At 36.6% G+C, this 20,079-nt stretch overlaps 1 protein-coding gene across 3 annotated transcripts in view; it reads right to left on the bottom strand.

Annotated features, from left to right (window-relative positions):
• Positions 1-20,079, bottom strand: part of MYO16 (myosin XVI) — a 706,512-nt gene that overhangs the window by 216,614 nt on the left and 469,819 nt on the right. For all 3 annotated transcript variants that reach the window (XM_055244378.2, XM_063618637.1, XM_063618636.1), the window contains exon 21: positions 1,541-1,613. In XM_055244378.2, coding sequence (XP_055100353.2) covers positions 1,541-1,613 — 73 coding nt within the window. The remainder of the gene's footprint in view (positions 1-1,540; positions 1,614-20,079) is intronic.

Here is a 20,079-nt window from a genome sequence, read left to right on the forward strand (position 1 = left end):
CCCTAGCAGACTTTAGAGGACATCATTCCATCTGTAATTTCTACATGTTGCTTACCAGGAGATGGATAAACCAGTGACTTCATTGCAGACATGAAAGCTTGCCTGTTTTCTAAGATAATAACATAAGGAATCTCTACTGATGCCAGACAGCTTCAAACCCTTGAGCTGAGAGATGCATCTTCTTAAGCACCCTGCAGACCCACATATATTGTCATATATTCTATCGGTCACACTTAACTGCTTTCTTCCTTATGTTCATCACTACTTTTCTCACAGTAAGCAATAAAAATAAACACAGGAAGTATTTCCTTTTCTATTAATCCACAGAAAACCAAGAAAGGAGAACAGATCTATTGCCTCTATAGTTCCAGTTCAAACTAGACATTTTGTGAAGTTTTGTAAAGAACATGGTTCATGCTGACTCACCCTGGATTAGGTAAGTCAGCATAATTAAGATCTAAACACAGGATGATGCAGAGCTTTTCTAAAAATAAAACTGGCCAATTTTTAAGTTTCTAAAGTGTTCCCATTTGCAACAGTAACGGGTAGGTATCCATCATTTCTTAATCATATACAGTATGAGAGTAACTGACAGGGGAACCTCTGTTTAATTATGTTTGATCTCAGAACTCTGTAAGTCTATTAACCTGATTTTACAAACAAGAAAACCAAAGTTCACTATAGAGTCTTCATCCTGGCCAAGAAATCGGCGCTGGTAAAAGTCACAGACTTGCATCTCAAATACATTCTATTTAATTGTTTATCCTACCACACTACCCACCATAAGTAAATAAAGCTACACAAACTACATAATTATGAAAATTCCTCCCAAATGCTATGGAGTTGTAATTCTTCCTGTACTATAATGTAGCTTGGTTTCCTATTTTTTCATGTTTACCTTCCTACAGGTTGACTTTTCCCCTCTGTTTGATAAGGAGAGTTGTATTTCTACTGTTTTTATTAACACTTAGTTTTTAGGTATACTTAATAAAACTATTCATGCAGTGCTATTAAGATGCCTACATAATTTAATACTTTTAAAATGCCCCAAATTATAGATGGATTAAAAACAACCCATGCCTCTCTAATGTATTTTTATGATTTTCCAATAGTCCTATGTATGAATGTCATATGCAGATGAATCTACAAATAACAGCATGTAGCATAATAGAGCATTTTCATTCTGATGTTTGGCCAAGGTTTTTGAAAGCCTTTGCCTTATTTCAAATATTCATGTTCTCCCTTCTCTCTGACCTAGTTGAAAGAGCATTTCCATTAGCACAACTCTGGTCTTCATCTTGCATTGTCTTTTAAAACGAGCGATTCTGCTTTCAATGTGTGACTATGCCAGTTGTTTACAAGACCACATAAAATGATTAATATATTGATAAACCAGAGATATTAATTTTAAAACATGAGAGTAAAGTACTTATTTTAATTCCATATTTGTAAGTAGTTACACTCTTTACAGAATTAAAAAAAGAACTTAGTTTTAAAAAGCCATTCAAGTTCACACAATTTTAAAAGAAAGACTACTTACTTGCTCAAATTCATTCTTTTGAAACTCTTCAAAACCAAAAATGTCCAATATTCCAATATCCAATGTCTGCATGCTGAAACAAAACAATACACCAGGATAAATGGGCATCCTTAAAACTCCTTCATGACCCTCTGCTCATTCTTCAGGTCAGAAGAATCCAGCCACTCAGCACATTGCTGCCAATTTGGACTAAAATTATGAAATAATTATTTTAGAGTCTCATTAAAAAAACTCTGAAAGTTAGCTCCCCCCAAAACTGTTATTTTAATGCTTAGATTCAAACACATGCACATTTATAAAAACACATCATCTTGTAAATCTGTTTAAGTTCCTTATAGATGCTGGATATTATGCCTTTGTCCAATGCATAGTTTGCAAAATTTTTCTCCCATTCAGTAGGCTGTCGATTTACTCTGTTCATAGTATCTTTTAATAATCTGTATGACAAACTCCCATGATGCAAGTTTACCTATGTAACAAACGTGTATATGCACCATTAAACTTAAAAATTTTAAAAAACAAGAATTTGAGGCCAAAAAAACCGAAAACCACATTGATTTTAAATTAAAAATGTAACACTACGTGGGTGATCTAATATTTGCTTCTCTGAAATAGTTCTTGTGGCTATCTCCTTAGGTTGGACTTCTTTTCCCTTAAGGAACTGAGCCTACACGTCGAGTGGTCCTCACTAGCTGTACTTGTGTCTTCTCAGGCTATGCAAGCAGTAAGTCAGAATTTTTTCATCATACCCAAGTGCGATGTAAGGTAAAACACAATTAAGTCACACGCATGTTCTTTGATGGATCAAATTTAGTCACTTTAAAAGTTCTTCCAGAAGTAATTCTTATAAAAGAAGAATGAAAAAAGCAGAACTTTTGAAGGATCATTTAAAGAAATCAATCTTTTTATTCAATATGAACTATCACTCTTGGAAATAGAATTTTCTACAGTTACAGATGATAAAAATCTCAAATGTCTGAGCCCACTTGGTCAGCAAGGAAAGATGTAAGACAGGCCCAAGTCAGTGACAGCCACTCTAGCAATGGTGATCCGGTGAAGAAGGTTGCATGGGAGGCAGGGAAGGGTAGTATGGGGACGTCGGCATGAACTTGCTTCTTGCAAGGAAGCCCAGAGATAATTCTGGAATTTCTGGGAGGGCACGTACCCCACCTCTTCCACATCATTGACAAATAGTATGAATGGGACAACTGCTGGCGTAATTTTCTGCCAATGGGTACACTGTTGTGTTATTATTATAGTTCTTATAGGATCAATATCCATTGTTTGGTTGGTTGCTAAATTGTTATTTCCTTGCTTTTTCCAAACTGCAGAACCAAACTGGCAAACACCTCAGTCTTTGCATTGTATTTTGTTTTTCACATACAGTACATAATTATAATCCATGAGGGTCTATAATACATCGCTTCAATGACCATTTTTTCTCTAAAAATGTAGTCATAATTCTATAATATCCTGTCTGTAATATTTTTTGTTATATATGGTAGAATACAAGCTTCATAAGTAGGAGGGAGAGAATTCTTTAAAAGCCTTCGTACAAATTTCACATTAAAGACTATAATACAGTGAGAGAAAAAAAGAAATGATTCAATGTATTTTCCTAATTGACTTAGTTTATAACAAGAAGGAATAAAAATAGCTTTATAACTCATAGTGTGTCCAAATAAACTCTACGTGGATTAAATGTTAGAACAAGAAATTAAAATGGTATAAGAAAACAAATGCGATTCTTTTTTTCTGATTTCAGTTTTGGGAAAACTCAAAATAAGTGTTTTAAACTATTGAACACTTTTTCAACTATTAAACTCCTTTGCAGGATAAGTAATATAAATAAAACTGTTTCTGTTATAGGTAAGTGTTATATAAAAATGTATTGTGTCATTCGTTTTGATCGTTATTTTTCAATCTGCTGATACGTCTCTCCAGTTCTCTGTTCACCATCCAGCATCCATGCATCCTCCTCTCCATCCTGCTCTCCTTATGATATGCACAAAGAGATGTTTGGAATGATGTTCATTCAGTGCTAACAATGATGCTGAGGCTTAGGGTGACTTTTTGTTTGTTTTGGTCATGTGTGTGTGTGTGTGTGTGTGTGTGTGTGTGTTGTCGGTGTGATGAGCTGCATCATCTTTCTTAAAGCAGTTTGGTGATAAAGTTTGTCAGACTTTGGAGATGTTCAGTCTTGGGGTAGGTTTAAATACTTTTTGGTTAGTTAACGTTAGACAAGTTACTTAAATATTTTTAACTGGAGTTTCATCATGTATACAAATAGGAGACCAAGTAAAATTTGCCCACCTAGATCATTGCCAGAATTAGAGGTGATACAAAGTTCTAAAACAAATAGCTGTTATATAGTGTTTACAAAAGGTTGCCTCTTTTTTTAAAAAATAAGTTTTTTAAAAGTATCAATCTTATTAAAATTACAAAGAAATACAATTTGAAAAAAATTAGAATGAGAAAGATATTTTGCTATATACTTTTTCTGATAGTTTAAATTGGTAGAGCCTTCCTCAAAAAAAATTTAGTTATAAAGCTTTGCAATATTTATATCTTTTGAACAGTACTTCCATATATAGGAACCTATTCCAAGAAGATTATCAGAAATGCTTTTAAAGACTTATCAACAAGGATATTCATTGTCATCTTAATTACTATAACTACAAAAAGAAATATTTATTTATATCCCACACTAAAAACACAATTAAATAGCATGAACCCTATGATAAATTAAGAAAGCAATATATAAATTCTGTATAAATAATAACCCCAATTATATATCCAGAAGGCCTGGAAAGAAATAGAGTGAGCCTTGAAAGCAGAAATGGAGATATTGCTTTGTTTACTTCTTTTAACTATTCCCCATTTTCTAAGGTTTCTATATTGAAATATTTATTTTTATAACCAGCAAATATTTCATTGATGTGTATATAAAGGTAACATGAAAACATAGGAAATGTTCATGAACAACATTAATCCCAAAACAAAAGCCTGAACCAAAATGTATACCTTTAGTATACTTAAAGTATAATTTGAACTATGTTAAATAAACCTAAGACACAGGAAAAATAGCCCATGTTAACAGTACATGTAATAAGATGGTAGACCTGGAGGTGATTTCTTAATTTCTTAAATGTTCTATACTGAGTATTATAAGACTATTTATCTTTAACCTTATTTAAAAAATATATTTGGGCATTTTCTAATTTTGTAGAGAAAATTGACACCAATAACCCTAAGGGCAGAGAGGGGATACTAGAGCCCCATCGTGGTAGGAGAAAAGTGTCTGGTTTTGCCAGTGATAAGAGATGCTGCCGACGCAGGGACAGCTTCAGGAGTAAGGAGAAAAAGCACTGGGTCTCTCCCCTGAAGGCTGGATGCTCGTCCCAAGCACAGATGCCTCGCTGTCCACTGACATCAGGGTCCCCGTGTCAGGCTCTCAGGTCCGATTACCCTCCTTGCTTCCCAGTTGACCTTGGCAGAAGAGACCCTATAATCATGGCATATTGTTTTGATAGAATTTAGGGAAAAGAGCAGCAGATACCGGTGACACCATGTCACTTCATACATACCTCCCTCCCCTACAAGGATGGCAAATTGCATCAACACACAGAGAAGGGATATTTGGCCACTGTGGCATGTGTGGGTGGGCAACATCATTAAAGGATGGGCTCACATTGGGGAAAGTGAATTATTAATTAGTAATTTAGAGTGGCATAAATTTGATTGGAAGGATATTCCTCTTAAATGCTTTTTTTTTCACATTTTATAGATACTGAATCCAAACATATTTGGTTTAAAAAAAAAGAAAATTCCATTTTCAGGAGAAAAATTAAATGCAAGTTTAAAGCATTTTAAGGACGACTTTTGCAATTACTGACAGGCGTAACATGATCATTTAAAATAATTTATTTCATCATTTATGACTGAAATATGTGTCTGTTACTGCAATAGCAACCTTGGCAGGATAGTAATAAAAACTTTCAGCCAGCAAAACGCCCATACTATGTAGCAGTCCACCTGACTGTCATTCCCCTTATTGATAGCTGACTCCTATTCCACAGGTATTTAACTTAACATTCAATTTCTGACAAGCGGAAGCAGAGATGTCATGTGATCCAGCCAAGACTCACTCCTATAGGCAAAATTAACATATGAATTAGATGATCCGTTTCAGTTCAAATTCTGCCTTAGAATTCTCCTGAGAGCTTTCCTGATAGTTAACAAAACTGTCAGCTTGCATTGACATATTAGTAAAATGCAACACCCTTTACATCAGACAAAATATTAAACGCCAAGACATCAGTCTGGTTTTCATTTTACCTTTTATGTAGATAGGTATAGAGTGGAGAAAGGACTGAATTAAAGAGAAGGTCTATCTTAGAACATGGGTAAACTCACTTCATCTGAGCAGAACAATCTGATGGTGTGTACAAAGCAGCTTTTGTCCTCAATTATCCTCAGGCAAGGAGATTCCCTAGAGAGTTATCCAAGTAGTCAGTTTAGGAAGTAGCTTAACCCTGCTTGGCACAAAAACCCTTAGACTGAGTTAGACCAGTAGGACCCCAGATGGGGCAAGAATTAAATATAAACACATTCCAGACGTGAGCAATCCTGTCCAGACTTACTGCCTTGGGATCAGCTGCACGTACATAGAGGCTAGTGCCGGAAAGTCCCTGGAGATGCCGAGCGATGCTATGGCATTCACCAACTGCCCTGTCAATATGCTGATTTATTCATTTACAATAAGTTTTGCTTTCCTTAACTGGCATGATGCCTCGCTGTGGAGGTGAACCCTGCTTAAATCTTACCTTATTTCAACCTCTCAGGGTGTTCTTTAGTCTATGAGAGAAACTTAGGAGGAAGAAGTGGGACTCTAGGATTGCATACTTTTGGGGGTTCCTCTCTTTCATTCTTTGAAGAAAGTACTTGAGACTTCTCACTTTCTGCAACCATGCCAGAAATTACGGAACGCCTTTGCAATTCGGACAGTTGCACTAGAAGCTGGGAGTAACCAGAGAGGCCGTCTGGCCTTCTCTATCCTGTATGGTATTGTACAAACTAGCATCTTCCTAGACGCAGTCATTCCCTGCACCTTTCCCCACAGAAATATACGTTAGGAAGTACAGAACTGTGGCCCCCTCGCGAGGAACGTTGCAGTTAATTAGACTTAGAGAAAATCCAGGATGCAGGTAAACACTGGAGTCCCGTGCACAAAGCACTGTGAGGAGCATTTAAAAATGCCTCTCCTCATTTAATCCTAGGGAATACTGAGATACAGAATGGTGAAGTAAGCTGCCCCCAAACACAGATGAGTGTTAGACAGACCAAGCATTTGAACTTGGCCATCTAGCTGTAGGGCCTGTGCATGTAAGTTCTATGAAGCTCTGCAGAAAACTATTTCCAACTGCTGGTCTTACACCCGAGTCTAATTCTGTTCTCCTCAGAAACCAAAAAGGGCACTGTCTGCATTTGGGATAAGAAAGTGATCAGTTCGTCAATAACTGTGGTAGTGATAAGAGTATATATAATAACAGATCACTTATATCCTTCATATTAGTGAAAGCCACACTCACACTTTAAAAGCCTGAATACTTACTATCTTTTTTTTTTCTTTTTTTTGAGACGGAGTTTCACTCTTGTTGCCCATGCTGGAGTGCAATGGCACCATCTCGGCTCACCACAACCTCCGCCTCCCGGGTTCAAGTGATTTTCCTGCCTCAGCCTCCTGAGTAGCTGGGATTAAAAGCATGTGCCACCACACACGGCTAATTTTGTATTTTTAGTAGAGACAGGGTTTCTCCACGTTGGCCAGGCTGGTCTCGAACTCCTGACTTCAGGTGACCAATCCATCCACCTCAGCCTCCCAAAGTGCTGGGATTACAGCCATGAGCCACCATGCCCAGACTACATCTTAGTCTTTATGGAGATTACATGTTGTGTTACATGTATAAAAATATACTGAACTGTACACATAACGTGCACTTTAGCTATGTTCTACCTTGATATGGTTTGGCTGTGTTGCCACCCAAATCTCATCTTGAATTGTAGCTTCCGTTATCCCCATGTGTCATGTGAAGGACCCTCTGGGAGGTAATTGAATCACGGGGACAGGTTTTTCTCATGATAATCTCACGATAGTGAATAAGTTGCACGAGATCTGATGGTTTTATAAAAGGTGGTTCCTTTTGCACATGCTGTCTTGCCTGCTGCTATGTAAGACATGCCTCTGCTCCTCCTTCGCCTTCTGCCATGATTGTGAGGCCTCCCTAGCCATGTGGAACTGTGATTCCATTAAACCTCTTTTTCTTCATAAATTACGCAGTCTCGGGTATGTCCTTAACAACAGAGTGAAAACAGACTAATACATACCTCAATAAAACAGTAAAAAACAGCCGGGCGCGGTGGCTTACGCCTGTAATCCTAGCATTTTGGGAGGCCGAGGTGGGTGGATCACGAGGTCAGCAGATCGAGAGCACGGTGAAACCCCGTCTCTACTAAAAATACAAAAAATTAGCCAGGTGCGGTGGCGGGCGCCTGTAGTCCCAGCTACTCCAGAGGCTGAGACAGGAGAATGGCGTGAACCCCGGGAGGCGGAGCTTGCAGTGAGCCGAGATCGCGCCACTGCACTCCAGCCTGGGTGACAGAGCGAGACTCCGTCTCAAAAAAAACAGTAAAAAAACAAACAAAATGTATGTTCACTTGGATCACAACCACGCACTGTGAGAGAGATTATTGGATAAATATTTGTTAAATAAGAAGCACTTAAATGCAGATTTATTTTGGCACTGCCAAATCAAACATGATGTTAGAATAGTGAAATTATTATGGTTGGCTCTGGCTACTACAAGAAGTTCAAGCATCCTCTATTAGTAGAAAGATATCAGCAAGGAAGCAAATTACCAGCAAGATGTTTGAGTGGCCCAGAACTTAAGGAAGAACTGAAAATACATTCTTCATGAAGTTAAATACACTGACCGCAGTATTTCTCCCACTAGTGTTTTCACTGATGGTTAAGAGTTATATCTGGTCTCCTCCCATGTCTGCCGACATGCCAGCTACACACTACTCTGTCAAAGCGGAGATCCACTTCTTGGGGGTATCTTCAGGATAATGACTTTACTCCCTCCCAGAAAAATGATAGTTGCTTGTGTTCAAGCAACTATGTGGATGTGAGTCAGCGAGACAAACTAGAGGGAGGCTGCTTGCTGCTGATGTACGTGGTCAAGGAGGGATGGATTTCCTGACGATGCACGTCAACTAAAGAAGCACAGCATGAATAAAAGCTTTAAAAAACCCAAACAACAGCAGCACGTGAAGTCAACTCAGCTGTCCACTACGTGTGGTTTGTACTTGCTATCTCAAAGTCAGTGACCGACTCTATTATTCTGCATCCCATACAATAACAGAGTGGTTATATCTACATTCTTCTGAAAAAAATGAGTCTGTATCATTGTATTTGGACAACCTTTGGTAGAATGGTGAAGTCAAAATGAAAACTTACATGAAGATGCAGGAAATCTGCAGTTATTTGTCTTTTCAAGGAAATATTAATGTCAGTATTATATCAGTAAGAGACTTCTTTCCTTTCTGTCTGTGTCAGTTTGTAGATGACTGTGGGGCAAGATTCAGCATCAGGATTCAGGACTGGGAATCAAGTTAGCCCAGTGATATTTGAGAGATTTCATGCCACAAAAGGATACACGCACATCAACATAAGAATAGGCTTGAAAGGAGACTGAGCTCTGAGGTGTATTTTAAGTTTATGTGTTGGTTTTTGACAAACGTGAGGGTCACAGAGAAGACGGTGAGTCAGAAGATATGACCAAGGTCTGCCCAGGAGTGCTTAGGAAAATTGTAAGGAAACTCAAAAAGCCCGAAACCTAAGTACATGGGTCTGGGTTAGAGACCAGCGATTCAGGAAGACAGAGACAACGCTGGGACCCCAGCAGGAGTAATCCGGATAGGTGGGGTGGAAGATTTCTGTGATCGTCAAAGAAAAGGTATGATGACCAACCATCAAAAAGAGAGTTTTCCCTATGTCTGAATCCCTTGTGCGAATGAATGAACGAGTTCTAGCGGCACAAGCTTCTCTGCAAAAGAAAGCCAGCCATGGCAAATGTATATGGATGGTGACTGCAGGAAAGGCAGGAATCCAGGCTGTCTACGGAGTTCTAGTGCTTCTCTGGGACTTGGACTTGTTAAGGTCGATGCAGTGGGAGAGGCAAGCTAATCCAGGTCATGGGTATGAGGATTTCTAAGAGTGATCTTCTGATTTGCAGCCTTCAAAATTCACCTATTAATAGTGGCACTACCAGTTCTCCTAAGACCTCAGGATCCACGGAATTGGATGCATTTTTATCATAATTTGGGTTGAGGAAGGCCAATTCAGAGGTCATTCATTATGGTAGAAAGTAGTGAGAATGCATTTGCAGAAAGAAAGTTTTGTGATAGAGCAGAGTGAAGACTTTGTACAGCTGCTGGCTGAGCCTTAAGGGTGGCTTATTGATCTCCGTGAATATTTTAGAAGCATTCACAGAATAACTAGCTTTTCTCAGGGGTGAAAACCTTTCCAGGCTGATTAACTCTATTTTGCCTTTTCCTGATGTTAGATCAGTATAGTAGGAGTGCTATAGGTAGCTGGGTCAACTTTTACTAATGAGAGGTGAGGGAGGACTCAACAAAACTGTTTTGCAAATGGAAGGAGAAGCCTATTCTGTCAATGAGGAAGTACTGTAAAGCCTCACCATGCCCTTCAGTCTCAACAATTAAGAATGGAAGGCGTGGAACCTATCCTCAGGCGGCGTTCAGTCTATTTGGAGAGCAACAAGCTGGGAGAGGCCATCTTCACTGTTAGTAACGTTGAATTGCTTGGCTGCTTCCACTCGCAGAAAGCAGCAGTCTCCTAAGGCACATAGCATTTTGGGCTCCAATGTTCCTAAATATTTTTAAATAGGCTATTGAAGAGTTTTTCAAGTGTGTCCTCAGTTCTATGGCCAACTAAACCTGGCTACTCTTTATCTTACGTTCAAAGCTTTTCAGTCCATTGGACTTTGTGCTGTTTGAAGAGAATGTGCAACTCTTTTTTTGGACAACAGGCACTTCCTTTCTTGAATTTTAAAATTTGTTTCATGGAAATCTTGGATGAATATCCCACAGAATGTTCTCTGGGAAACACTGTCCTGGGGCCGATCACTTCCTTCCTCCCACGGTTCTCATGTGAGATTCAGATGGAGAAATGCATTGGTAAGAGAGAAGGAGGAAGACAGGAGAGAGAAGGAGGAGAATGGAGAGATGAAATCAATGGTACAGATGGTATTTGTTTCCAGAAATACAATTTTGATTTTACTTTGCGTGGTATATTTATTTTGTACTTCAAACCAATTAGAGAATTACAATCTACCTTTCTTGTTTTGATTTAGTCTTCAGCCTTAGAGCTCACGCATATTATCAATAAAATGTTCAAATATTACTGGCAGTCGGGAGACGGATATCAATTGAAAAGGTTTTTTTTTAATTAAAAATGAAAGGAAGTGTGGCACTAAATCATTCCAATTTTAGCCATCCCAATCAGAAAACTGACTGTGTCTTGGAGTGCTATAATGTATGGATTGGTCTGATGTATCCAAAATGTATTTTAAGAGCATAGGATATTTGAGTGTTAACTGACAATTTCAAACTTATCCTAAGTAGGAATTATAGACTCATAGGTCTTAAGATCAAAAACAAGCCAAAGAGATATGTAGGCTAAACCTCCATCTGTAGGCAGATGGGATATGATTATCACAATTTTAGGGATGAAGAAAATTAAGATTCACAACACATAAATGTTTAACTAAAGATTTCATTAATGTTAAGTAGTAGGCTCAGAATAGGAATCCAGATCTTTTGCTTCCTATTACCCTTTAAAAAATTAAAACCCAGTTAAAAGATAAAATTACTGTACATGCATGTAGACAAAATTTGAAAGCTGCATACCATTTCAACCTGGTAGCTAAGGGCTACAGTAAACGTGCTGTTCACTTTTTTTTAACTTATTATGCTTTTATTAGTAGAATTCCTTTTCTCCCTTAATTATCTCCCAGCCCAAACGATCCTTTTTATTTTTTATTTTGTTTTTTTTTTTAAATAAATTGTATGTTAAAGTAAAAATAAAGTGTATGTTAAAGTAGATAATATGATGCTATGAGATACACATATATAGTAAATGGTTATTAGAGTGGAAGTAATTAACACGTCCATCACCACACATAGTTAGCCACGCCCCTGCCTCATGGCAAGAGCAGGTGTAATCTACTCATTGAGCAAAAATCCTGAATACAACATGCTGGTATTAACCATAGTCCTCATGTCCTATATTAGTCCTTTCACTTGTTCATCCTACATACTCGCTACTTTGTATCCTTCTGTCTCCATCTCCTTATTTCATTTCCTCCAAGGGCTTCTGGCTACCAAGTGTTTTACAAAGCACTTCTGGATCTTTCTGCAATCTAGTACAAGGGCTAAAAACCAACAGTCTTCATTACCTGAAGGTTTGGGATTTTAATGGCCCAGAAGATGACAGACCAAAGAGTCTGAAAACACTTGAGAAGGCAGATAATCTCAGGATCTCCCAAACCACTCATAAAATGGAGAGCTGTCTTTTCAATAACAACCTTCAAATGTATATACAAAAAATGTGTGGTTCCAAGTAACAGCTACGAACATTGAATTAGAGACTTGTAGCAAGTCGATGTTTCTAGATAACCAAGCACCACAAAACTCAGTGACTTAAAACAGTAAGTAGTTACTATTGTTCATAATTGTGTGTGTCACCTTGGGCCGCCTGGCAGACGTTAGCAGGTTCAGGATGACCTAACCCAGAGGCCCTGCAACTGGCCAGCTGAAGGCTGCAGCAACATGAGTGTGTGTCTCATCTTCCAGCAGGCCAGCCTGGCCTTATTCACATGGCAGTAACAGGGGTCAGAGGAAGCAGAATCATGCAAGGCATTGGGATTGGCACACCATCATTTCTGCTGTATTCTGTTGGCTAAAGCAAGTCACAAGGCCAGCTCGAATTCAAAGGGAAAGGAAAAAGAATTAACCTCTTATAAGAGAAGCATCAAACTTATATTGTTCATGGCATGGATGCAGAGACTAATAAAAATTGGGATCACTTTTTTGCAGTTTACCACATGACACTTCTCTTGATGATGGCATTTAAGCTAGGCTTTATTTAACTATTGTATGAGTTCATTCATCATTTCAGTACATACATATTGAGCACCTCGATTGGGAAAGCACTGTGCTGCGTGCTGGAGATCCAGATAGAAAGGAATACAGGATAGCCTCGCCTGCGGGGCATGTCCATATTCACAAGGATTTAACTTTCGTAACAATTTCATTTGAAATAAAGAAATTACCGGCTGGGCGCGGTGGCTCACGCTTGTAATCCCAGCACTTTGCGAGGCCGAGGCAGGCAGATCACGAGGTCAGGAGATCGAGACCACGGTGAAACCCCGTCTCTACTAAAAATACAAAAAATTAGCCAGGCGTGGTGGCGGGCGCCTGTAGTCCCAGCTACTCGGAGAGGCTGAGCCAGGAGAATGGCGTGAACCCCGGGAGGCGGAGCTTGCAGTGAGCCGAGATCGCGCCACTGCACTCCAGCCTGGGTGACAGAGCAAGACTCCGTCTCAAAAAAAAAAAAAAAAAAAAGAAATTACCTATATTTTAAAGGATTATTTAGAAAACATTTGAGCTTTAAAACTAATCTTTTTTATCACCATTTTGATGGTCATCAACATGGGAGGCATTTTTGCAAAAACTCAGGCTTTTAAGTCTGGCATACTAGGGTTCATATCCCAAGCCCATCATATTCTGGCTGTGTGACTTGGGCCATTTACTTAACCTCTCTGAGTTCCAGTTTCTTTATCTGTAAAAGGGAGACAAGAATACCAACCTCATAGCTAATGTCAATGTAAACTGTAATAATCAGCAGCTCCAAGACTGTCTCATTTACTGGTAATATTCAAAAAATAATAACCACAATAATCGTACCTTCACAACTTCTCACATCTCCACACATAAAGACGCCAGGCTTGGAAAATGTATTTTCCACTAGACAGTAAGTGAAGAGAGAATAGTTCAAAGTTTGAGGCTGACAAAAACTGAAAATGTCCTTTAGTTGCAAAGCACATCTTCCTCAATTAGAAAATTACATTCGAAAAAGGCAAACGATATTTAACAAGTGGTACTGACATTTCCTTCCTGGTGTTTTTTTCGAGGACAGACAGGGTCATGGAGAGCCAAAAAGGGACATTCTGCTCTCCTTTCTTTGCGGCACTGCAGTGTTATTTATTCTGGCAGAGCTGCCACTATGCTCAAATGACAGGCACAGAGAGCATAATAAACAAAGATTCGGCTAACTCTATTGAGCAGGACAGTTATCAGGGGTTGAAAAGAGGCCAAATGCATTTCCCCAGTTAGAAATGAAACAAGAGAGCAGGAATAGCTAAGAGTGCAATGAATTTTTTCCTTTATATAAAATATACAAGCTTTAGCCTCTGCACTCTTGGCTCAAGAAAGAGCTAGCAAAACAAAATGCTGAACGGATTTTTTGGCCTTTTAAATCATTGCATTTCGTATATACATTTTATTATTAAAACATGTGGCTCTCAATATTTGTAATAACATATTAGTCATTAACAGAAAAAAAAACTAATGTTTAATATTAAAAATGACATATTCTCCTAGATCTGATAAATCTACTTTCCTCTCCATCTCCTGAAAACATGTACTTAGAGCAAAATACATAGTTCTTTATTGGGTCAATAAGCTAAACTATTGTTGAAACAATTTATCATAGATATCATGATTAATATTTAAATTTAACCACTATTTTGTTGACAGCATACTTTTTTAAAAATAATGAGTGGCAAAATTTTAACCATTATGTTGTATTTATTATCTGATGATTTAAAGTTATTTTTAAGTATTATAATCTGTATGATACTTTGGTAAAACCCCAATACTTTTTTATTCCTCTAGATTCTTCTATTTGAAAATAAAAATGATCTCACAAAGTAATGAAAAAACAAATGCACAATTGCAGAGAAAAGGTTTTTAGCTCTTGAGGAAATCATTATACATATGGGTATTTTGGTAAGGAAATGGAGCAGAAGGGGGATTATTTAGAAAGCAGGTTTGTCTCCGATATTTGCTAAATTGTGTAGTTTGGGTTGTCATGGTAATAAGCAACATGATTTAAATAAGTCTACACAGAAATAGAAGTCACTCATACTATATTCATAAGAATCAAAGAAATCTCATTATTTAATGGTAAAAAAAAAAAATCCCCGGTTTGGATGAAAAAGGGAAAAACATGGTGTGTCAAATTTATTTTTCTGACAAACTGCTTGTTATTTTATCTCTGAAAGAACATAAAGACAAAATATTTAGAACTAAACAACAAAGGTAACACTACAGATAAAACTTCTGGAATACACTAAGAGGTATTTAGGAGATGATACTTTATAGACTCAGGGTAAAAAAACATCATTGGAAACTATGAAACAAATATTCAGCTCATGAATTCAGGAAAAAAAATCACCCAAAAAGTCAAAATTCAAAGAAAGGAAAAAGAAGGATATAATAAAACTACAGAAAATATATTTTTGAAACTTCAGAAATTAATTAAAATAATATAAATGTGAAAGTGACTAAATGAAAATATGATTCTTGAAAATAATTTGTATAGGCAGATTCTTGAGCAAGAATTATCAATGATCTTGGGGACAATGCATAAACAAACAGTATCAGGAATGTAAATGTCAAACTACAGTTGAAATAGAGATTAAAAGATTACTAAACAAAGCTAGCTATGATTTAGCTGGTGAATAAATTAAAAGTATCAAAGTGGGTGAAATTCCAGAAAATATGTGTGACTCAAAAAAGAAAGAAAATCATCTGAAACTATAATATACATTTTAAAATAATCAGTATCCAAAGCCAACTCTCCTTTCAAATGCTCAGAAGATTTTAGGGAGATTTCACCAGACATTAAAGGAGTATGTGATCTTCATTTAGTACAAAATGTTTTGGAGAGAAAAAACAGAGAGAGGAAGAAAAGAGAAAGCTATCCAACCCACTCTTTAATGTAAATTTGATAGCAACAGATTGTATAAGAAAAAAACAAAAGAATCTCATCTCACTAATGAAAATAAATGCAAACATAAATAAAGACTAGAAAATAGAATCCAGTATATCATGAGCAAACAGGGTTTGCAGTATAAATGAAGAATGATTCAACATCAAAAAATAAACATCAATGCAATGTGTCACAAGAGCAAAGGAAAGAAGGAAATTGCTATGATCTTCCTAATAAAGAAAGAAAACAATTAGAAAATATTTATATCCATCCATGACTGAAAACACTAGGCAGAGGTTATTTACTGGAACGCTAAGTAAATGTATTACTTAATGGCAAATATTTAGTTGCCATTATTTTGTAAACTAAACAATAAGATCCATTATCATCACAAATTTCCCCAATGTATTGGCAGTGCTAGCCAATGCAATAAAATAAGAAGAAGTAAGATACATAAAGAAAAAAAGATAATCACGATCATTTACATAAGAAAGTAGTAAGCCATTTCACAGGAAATTTATTAGAACTAATAAGAAAAGTCAGCAGGATTTCTACATATAAGATCAACATAAGAAACTCAAGTTTCAGTATTCCAATAAATTAACGTATAATAGAATAGAACTCATTATAGCCACACAAAAAAAAGATTCATAGAAAAAGAAATAAAATAAAGGTGTGCATGAAATTGATAGAAAAAATCAAATATTATTTAAGGAATACAATAATAAATGTTGAAATATATTTGTGGAAGAAAAAAAATCAATAGCCTAAATGGTATAATTTTTCCCATATTAATCTATAAATTAATTTGTAGTCAACATCCCAGAAGAATTGTTTTATGGATAGAGTCAAACTGATTATAAAATTAATATGTGAAAATAGAGGCCCCAAAATAACCAAAACACATAAGAAAAATAGAACTTATGAGAAGTAATTAAAGCAATATATCATTGATACAGTTTTAGTAAAATAGATTAAAAATCTAGAGAGGGGTAAAGAAACATTGCTAGTAAACAGGGAAGGGATCATCGAATATTCAACTAAAAATGAAACTATCAACTCCTTACAGACACAATAATTTTCTTGCTGTGCTGAAAATTTAAAGATTTTTTTTTTTTTTAAATATAAGATGACCTTGCGGTAGGAACAGAATGTCTATGATAAGGCCTAAAGCTGGAGCATGGTCTACGATTGCATAAAGCCCAGTGAACATCCGTGGGCATGTGCCAGGGTGCAGGGCACAACTCGTCTTGCCAGAAGACATCGACTTTGCTTGCAATCAAGAAAATGCAAATAATCGCTCTCCTTGCAATTCTGCCACTAAATATACACCTCGGGGAAAATTCTAAACATATATCTCAAGAGACAAGTATGAGGATAAGCGCTGTTTGTAACTGAGAAAAAAAATGAAAAGAGACTTCAGTGTCCATCAATAGTGAAATAGATGAGTATACTGAGATTTCGTCATCCACAAGTAGTGCAGCAGTTAAAAAGAATAAACTAGGTCTCCAGGTATCAATATAGTTAAATTTCAAAAACCATGTGAAGTTAGCAAAGGATGTACAGAATAAAATATACCATAGGATAGCATTTCTGTAGTTCTTAGTTACTCACAATGTTACATATTTGTTATGAAAAACCAATGGCTAGAGAAAATTAAAAAAATGTGGAAGATTACATGTATTTGATAATATTGTTGTCTCTGGGGAGGGAAGGAGAAAAATGTATCTCTATAGGAAAACAAAAGGAATCTTGGCTTTTAGTTGTAATCATCTACGTCTTTTATGATAACGAAAACCTGAGGCAAAAGTTGAAAAATGTTAATGGTATTAATTCCAGGTAGTAGGTAAATGGGTGGCTTGCCCCAATTCCTTTTGTACTCTTCTTGACTACTGAATGTTTCCCAAAAAAGATAGCATATAATAAAAGAGGCTGGCTGGGCCCGGTGGCTCACGCCTGTAATCCCAGCACTTTGGGAGGCCAAGGCGGGCGGATCGCGAGGTCAGGAAATCGAGACCATCCTGGCTAACATAGCGAAACCCCATCTCTACTAAAAATACAAAAAAATTAGCCGGGCGCAGTGGCGGGCGCCTGTAGTCCCAGCTACTCGAGAGACTGAGGCAGGAGAATGGCGTGAACCCGGGAGGCGGAGCTTGCAGTGAGCGGAGATCACACCACTGCACTCCAGCCTGGGTGACAGAGCGAGACTCTGTCTCAAAAAAAAAAAAAAAAAAAAAAAAAAAAAAAGAGGCTTTTATCATGAAATGGACAAAGAAAAGTCGGGATAAGCGTATTTTTATTTTCTCACAAATGCACAGGAAATGTTATTATTTTATAATGCATTTGAAAATTATAAACATAAATTCATTTATTATGAATTAAGTACTTTCATTATAATTGATAAAGTAATGCATAAAATATATTTCATACCAACACCCAATTACTAATAAATGGATGCTCTAGATTTTGGGATTCTTATCTTTCTTACGCATATCCTTTTGATTTGTAATTCCCACCAAAGAGTTTGAATCTTGATAATCATTTCAATAAAATGATTGATACAAGGAAAGGAAAGCGGAAATATACATAAAAAAGTTTGGTTTTAATCAGATTCTTTATCTGTGTTCAATCCCTGCTTCAGAAGCAAGTTTCAATTTTTTCCCAGTTTTTGTCCCTGTTAAATGAAAATAGATGATCTCTTGTCCTTTTCCAAATGTTTAACAGCAATTGATAAAATACAGATCACATCAGAGAGAAAGAGAGAGATAGAAAACTTCACTTAGGAGGTGTTAAATATGTCATATGGTCAGATATTTTCCTGGGAACATTAATTTCCAATATTATTATCAAAAAGTGAAAAAAGTTTAATTTCTGGAAGTTTTCTTATTACTCTGTAGTTTCTAGATGTTTCCTTATTGCTCTTTCTATCATCTAGTCTACCATTTAGATTGTTTTTTAACTTCATCCTCAGAAAACTGAGAAACAATGCATATTCTCTCTCACCATGATTCCTGGAATGTTAAGGGTGAATTGTATGTGGGTTGACAAAAAATACTTAATTTTAATATGTCTCTGCTTTGTAATGAATAGCCACTGATCTCACCTCACTCCATACTACTAACAATCACTATAGATCATCTAGTTAATGACATGGATGGTCCCAAAGGGCAGAAAACACTTAAATGTAAAGTTAGGTGATGCTTATTATACAAGTTCCATTTCACATGGAGGGTGGAAGGCATATACATTCTAAAAAATCATGCTGCTTTATTTTCATTAAAATATTTCCCAACCACCTGCCTCAAAAAGGAGGGTGTACTCTCCACTTTAGGCTTCTGGTAGAGGGAATACTGGCAAGCCTTCATGTAAAGCAAAGGAGATGTGTCTATAAGGAAGCATGGCTGGGAAAATGAGGTGTTTACACCCTTTTGAGATTTTCCAAAACAATAAATTCCCTCATCATACCTGAGATGCTCCTGATGGCTGCATCCCTTGAAAGAGATTAATCTTCAAAGTTTTAACTCAAAGATTTAACCTGCCCAAGTTGACCTCAATTACTTGCAAACTACTATTTATGCTTTGTAACAACAATTAATTGCTTGTATGGCTACATTCCAGTCTTTAAAAAGTCATAAATTGCATCTGATTTATTTTATAAGAAACCTTTTTGTTGAATAATTTGAGAATAAAATAATCACAAGCATTTACACATAGAGCCCCAAGCACACACACACTTGACTGGATTTCGGGGCCTATGCTTAATCCAGCAAAACACAAGAAAATGGTGAACCCTGAAGACCGCAATAGTGGCCTTTTTAATAATAATAAAAAACAGTATCCGAAAGCTTAAAGCATATTGATATATCTCCAAATGCTATTGCACTTAGCAAGCATACCAAGGATTTTACAGTAAAGATGGGTAATTTTTCTGCAGAAGTAATGGCAACCCACCCTGCATAGAAAGCAAATAAATAAATACATGAATAAACCTATGAGATGAAATTTGAAAACAGTCGTGAGATGCTAGGTAAAGTTTTCATAAGTGATCTGTACAAATAGTATAGATGTAAACTGTAATCCAAAAGGTATTTTAATAGCTTGCCTACAGTGCAGCTAAAAGATTCCCTCCTTAGCTCCATCTTCAGGCTCAGAGAATATTTTATAAACAAAGTTCTGGTTTACTATCCCTAATGACCAAGATCCTTGAGACATACTCTCTTAGAGCTGAAAATCAAATCCATTAAAAATAATCTTATAAAATAGGCTTAACATGCTTAGTGTCATTTTACTGTTTAAAAAATTATGTTATCCATCTATTAGGAGGTATCTCAGAATGTGTTTTTAAAATCACAAATTTTACCTAAAATACAAAAACAGAATTCTTCAATTTACAAAAAGT

Source organism: Symphalangus syndactylus, chromosome 15 (assembly GCF_028878055.3).
Source record: "Symphalangus syndactylus isolate Jambi chromosome 15, NHGRI_mSymSyn1-v2.1_pri, whole genome shotgun sequence".
Classification (NCBI taxonomy): Eukaryota; Metazoa; Chordata; class Mammalia; order Primates; family Hylobatidae; genus Symphalangus; species Symphalangus syndactylus.